The 4027-nt window shown below is 36.9% G+C and overlaps 1 protein-coding gene across 1 annotated transcript; it reads right to left on the bottom strand.

The window, feature by feature from the left end:
- Window positions 1-423: 423 nt before the first annotated feature.
- Window positions 424-1890, bottom strand: LOC145776617 (uncharacterized). The gene is made up of 2 exons (XM_082587847.1): window positions 1525-1890; window positions 424-613 (listed from the first exon to the last, which is right to left on the bottom strand). The coding sequence occupies exons 1-2, from the start codon at window positions 1801-1803 to the stop codon at window positions 530-532; spliced, it is 363 nt and encodes a 120-aa protein (XP_082443973.1). The 5' UTR covers window positions 1804-1890; the 3' UTR covers window positions 424-529.
- Window positions 1891-4027: the final 2137 nt, after the last annotated feature.

Raw genomic sequence — 4027 nt, forward strand, 5'->3', positions numbered from 1 at the left:
CTGTATCATTTTTTCTTGTCTTGCAAGGCCTGGTGCGTTGCGTTCTGAAATGGCTTTGCCAGTGGTAGGATTTCTTTCAGGGATGTTCTTTGTCTACCTCGCTTTTCGTGATGAGCTAACGCATCAAGAGTGTTTCGCTCAAGCTCGTCAACACTTTTGATAACCCACCAAGGTCGATCAACGTAGCAACTGTCTTTTTGTTTTGTTCTTTTTTTTACTTAAGTTATCTAAATTGTTAAAAAAAATCAGTTTCTCTCTTTTTTTTCTGAATATGTAAAAATTCTATTAAGGTGTTGCGACCGTTTCATTTTTTAAACTGATTGTTCTGCTTTGGTATCATGCACGTTATAACGTCCGCGTTTTGTCGCTTCTACCTTTTTCCAGACCTCTGCTATGTTTGGCATATATTGTTTTTTTCCGTTGTGATGTTCAGAAATGAAAACAAAAACAAAATTGAAATGATGGCTATCAAAAACAAATCAACGGTGATGAGCACGTCATGTAGCAAAATATCAGGACAACAGAAGGACTAAACAAAGTAATCACTTGGACACCCTTGAAGCCTAAAATGAGATAGAGAAACGAGATTGACAACGAATGTGGAACAACAAACCTAGAAAAACACATAATCGATTTTAGAATTAGCAAGAAAAGGAGAAGGTCTTTGCTTAGCACTGGACTGAAATGATGATGATGATAATGACTCGAGTCAGTGTCGTCATTGGTTTCCAAGCACGTCTTCAAAATAATGACCAATGGCAAAATTAAGTTGAAGTTTATTGGCCAACTGCCAGTCGATATTTTGTTGGAAAAAAGTTTAGTTGGTCAACTTGAGCAGAACATGAAGAGGCTAAAACACAAAAACTAAACTTATTTTATCAAAAGTTTAAAAAACTTAACTATTTTTATAATCAGAGCTACAGCTTGAATTGTGCAAATAATTTGGGTGCAGCCATTAATATCAGCACAACTAGCCAAAAAAATGAAAATTTACCTATTACACTAATAAAAGTCACTTAATTCAGAACCTCAGGACCAGACTATCATCTTCCGACACCACTTGAAATCACTCCGCAAAAAAGTATCATCACGCATTGCTATTATTCGTGGACTGGCAAGGACGAGCTGGGGTGCGACAGCAACAACTCTGCGCACCGTACTGCGCCCCTATATGGTGTAGTAGTTCCCATACTCATCTGCTCGACAAACCCATCAACAACGCCTTGCGTATTGTATCGGGCTGCCTTAAACCTACACCTACTTAGTTTTTACCAGTTCTATCAGGCATCGCTCCTGCCGAGTATCGCCTCAGAGCTGCCTCACTCTCCCAGGCTCGCCGGTCACTGGACCCACACCACGCGCTCCACAGCTACATTACCAGACCGACAATAAAGGAACGCCTCAAATCGAGAAGCCCCTTTGTTGCTCAAGCTCAATTCTTGCTGGAGCACAACACCAGTGCCTCATCGTGGATCACCAATACCTGCAAGAGAAGTGGATACACAACACATTCAGACCCCGCACCTTTGTCCCCGACGCTGGACGAATGCCAACATCTTTTTCTCGACTCGTATTAGAAAGGCAAATAAACAAACATCTCTCTCTTTCTCTCTCTCCATCAGGAAAGAAGTTCAGCCGAGCTGACGGGGTACGGCTGAACCACCTCCACACGGGTGTTGGCTTCAAATCCTTGATGCAGAATGCCGGGACATTTGACCACAATGAAACGTAGTCCAAACCCAACCTCTCATGCGAAAGAAAAAGTTCAAAACTTTCATTTCTTTTTCTTTTCCCTTTCTTCATAGTTTGGTAAATAGGCCAACGCAGAAAATATTGCAACAAAGAAATACTAAAACTGTCCGTAGCCTACACGCAGTAATGAAAAGTGGAAAACTTAGATAAATTTTACTCAGGAAGTAAAATTAAGAAATGCTTACATTGGTGAAATCTAAAACAAACGCTTCTATTACATCATCATGCTAAACTTGCACTATGCAAAAGATAAAGCAGTCAATGCGTCAGAAATAAGTGGCAAAGAATGGAAAACTAGAAAACCGTATCTTTGATCAAAAGTGGAAAAAATATTAATTGGAAAATGCGATCTGGTACTGAGACACTTTCTCCCTTTACCAAATATATGAAGAAAGGAAATAGAAAATAGCAAAAAAATTGCGGTTTTGAAAATTTAACCCTATCTGTAGCGACACGGGGCTTTATGAGGAAGCCCCACTCTAGTAGTGAAATATTTCACAGAAGAAAACATGGTAGAAATGTGAAATTTCTTGACTTTTAGTTTTTATTCTTTGTGAATTTTCAAAACTTAAACTGGTCATTTTTCTACCTTCCTGCCCTTCACAATAATCATTTCGTCTCAGGTGGCTAGACATGTTCGTGCAATGCTAGTTGTAAATATGTTAATGTTAGTGCAATATAAATGTTAGTGCAATTACTTTGAAATGTAAAAACGCCCAAAAATGCTTTATTATTATGAGCAAAAGTAATTTTTTATTTAGTTTAGCAATACTTTCTGTTATAATTCAAAAATTCGATTTTGAAGCTATTTTCTGGAAATTAAAATAAAAACCGACTTTCTGACGTTTTTTCATCTCAAACACTTTACTTCAATAAATTTGTTGGGTTAAAATTTAATTTCTATACGCACAATACACATGGCTATTATCTTGTAAAATACTTTGGCTGTGTGATTTTTATAGCTCCCGTTATTAGCGATTAATTAGCACGGGGCTAAGATAGCCCGTGACGTACTTTCTGCGTACTAAAACATCTGGTATTAAATAGGCTTAACCATGGCCACCTGGAGATGCGGCCTGATTTGTCACATTTTGCAGATTTTGATTACAGCTACTGCTAGTGTTTGACTGACATTCTCAGAGATTTTTTTAATTTTTTGATTTTTTCTACTAATGATATAAAAGCTTTTTGTTGCCTTGGGGAAGCAATAGCAAATGAGAAAAGTAAGTTGAAAAACGCTGAATCAGACTGTTATTGAAAAATTAACAGTCTGACTAAAATCTTCGAAATCAAATTTTCTTTGTTTTTCAACATCTGAGGATGTTTATACCTATTGTGTCATCTGCGAAAAACACTAAAGAAAGCGTAAAAATATAATTTTTAGAAAAAATTATTTAAAACATTCGCCCAAAGTTAGAAATATCTGGAAATGTATGCAAAATGTGACAAATCAGGCCGTATCTTTAGGTAGCCATGGGTTAACTTTACTTTACCAAAACTATGAAGAAAGGAAAAAGAAAAAAGCAAAGAAATGAAGGTTTTGAACATCAACATTACAATCCCTGAAATATTTCCCTACCTATAAGGACGATTGCGGTCATTTTTGACCGGTTGTATGAAACGGGTTTTTTACCGCTTTTCTTTATTTTAGTTCAATCATTGATATTCGCACAATAATATACAAAGATGTACAAGATATACAAACAAACATTATTCGAACGTTAGAAATCTTCTTATCACGCACCGGTCATTTTTGCCCGGTCAGGGATTATAGGTAGACGTGTGAAATGCTCTGTTTGCGAAAGTTCTAGTGAAAAATTATTACAGCTACTAAAACTTTATCCAAAGGTAGGAAAACTCAAGGAGTATGACCAAGCAAAAACGCCAAAAATATGAAGCGCCAAAACTCAAAACCAGTCAAAAATGACCGGTCAGGGCTTCCTGTGTTAATTGAATTTTATTTATGTAAAATGTAAATTTGCGTTTTTTCGGGCTAGTTGTGCTAATATTAAGCTACAGTACTGTAGTTTTTTCGTTTCGATCCAGTTGTGCTGAGGAATCCTATTGGAAGAAAACCTTTTCCACAACATAAATTATAACTTTTATTGGAATGCTGCTGTGCGTGTTAGCCTAGTCCAGGGGTGACGAACCTTTTTGCGGTTGCAGGCCACTTTGTCAATTACACATGAGTTATCGGGCCACACTACTTTTTAATCGTAACCTACTATGAAATCTTTTAGAAGTGACTCAAGATATTATTCGTGAAAAGTAACAA

The sequence above is a fragment of the Aplidium turbinatum genome, chromosome 9, assembly GCF_918807975.1.
Source record: "Aplidium turbinatum chromosome 9, kaAplTurb1.1, whole genome shotgun sequence".
NCBI lineage: Eukaryota > Metazoa > Chordata > Ascidiacea > Aplousobranchia > Polyclinidae > Aplidium > Aplidium turbinatum.

Bases quoted from the DNA above. Each gene is read 5' to 3' on its own strand.
- LOC145776617 (XM_082587847.1), bottom strand. From the start codon at position 1,803: ATGAAGAAAGGGAAAAGAAAAAGAAATGAAAGTTTTGAACTTTTTCTT. The intron at 614-1,524 runs GTGCGGGGTCTG...GTGTTTTTCTAG, and splicing joins GTCCAGCGTCGGGGACAAAG to GTTTGTTGTTCCACATTCGT.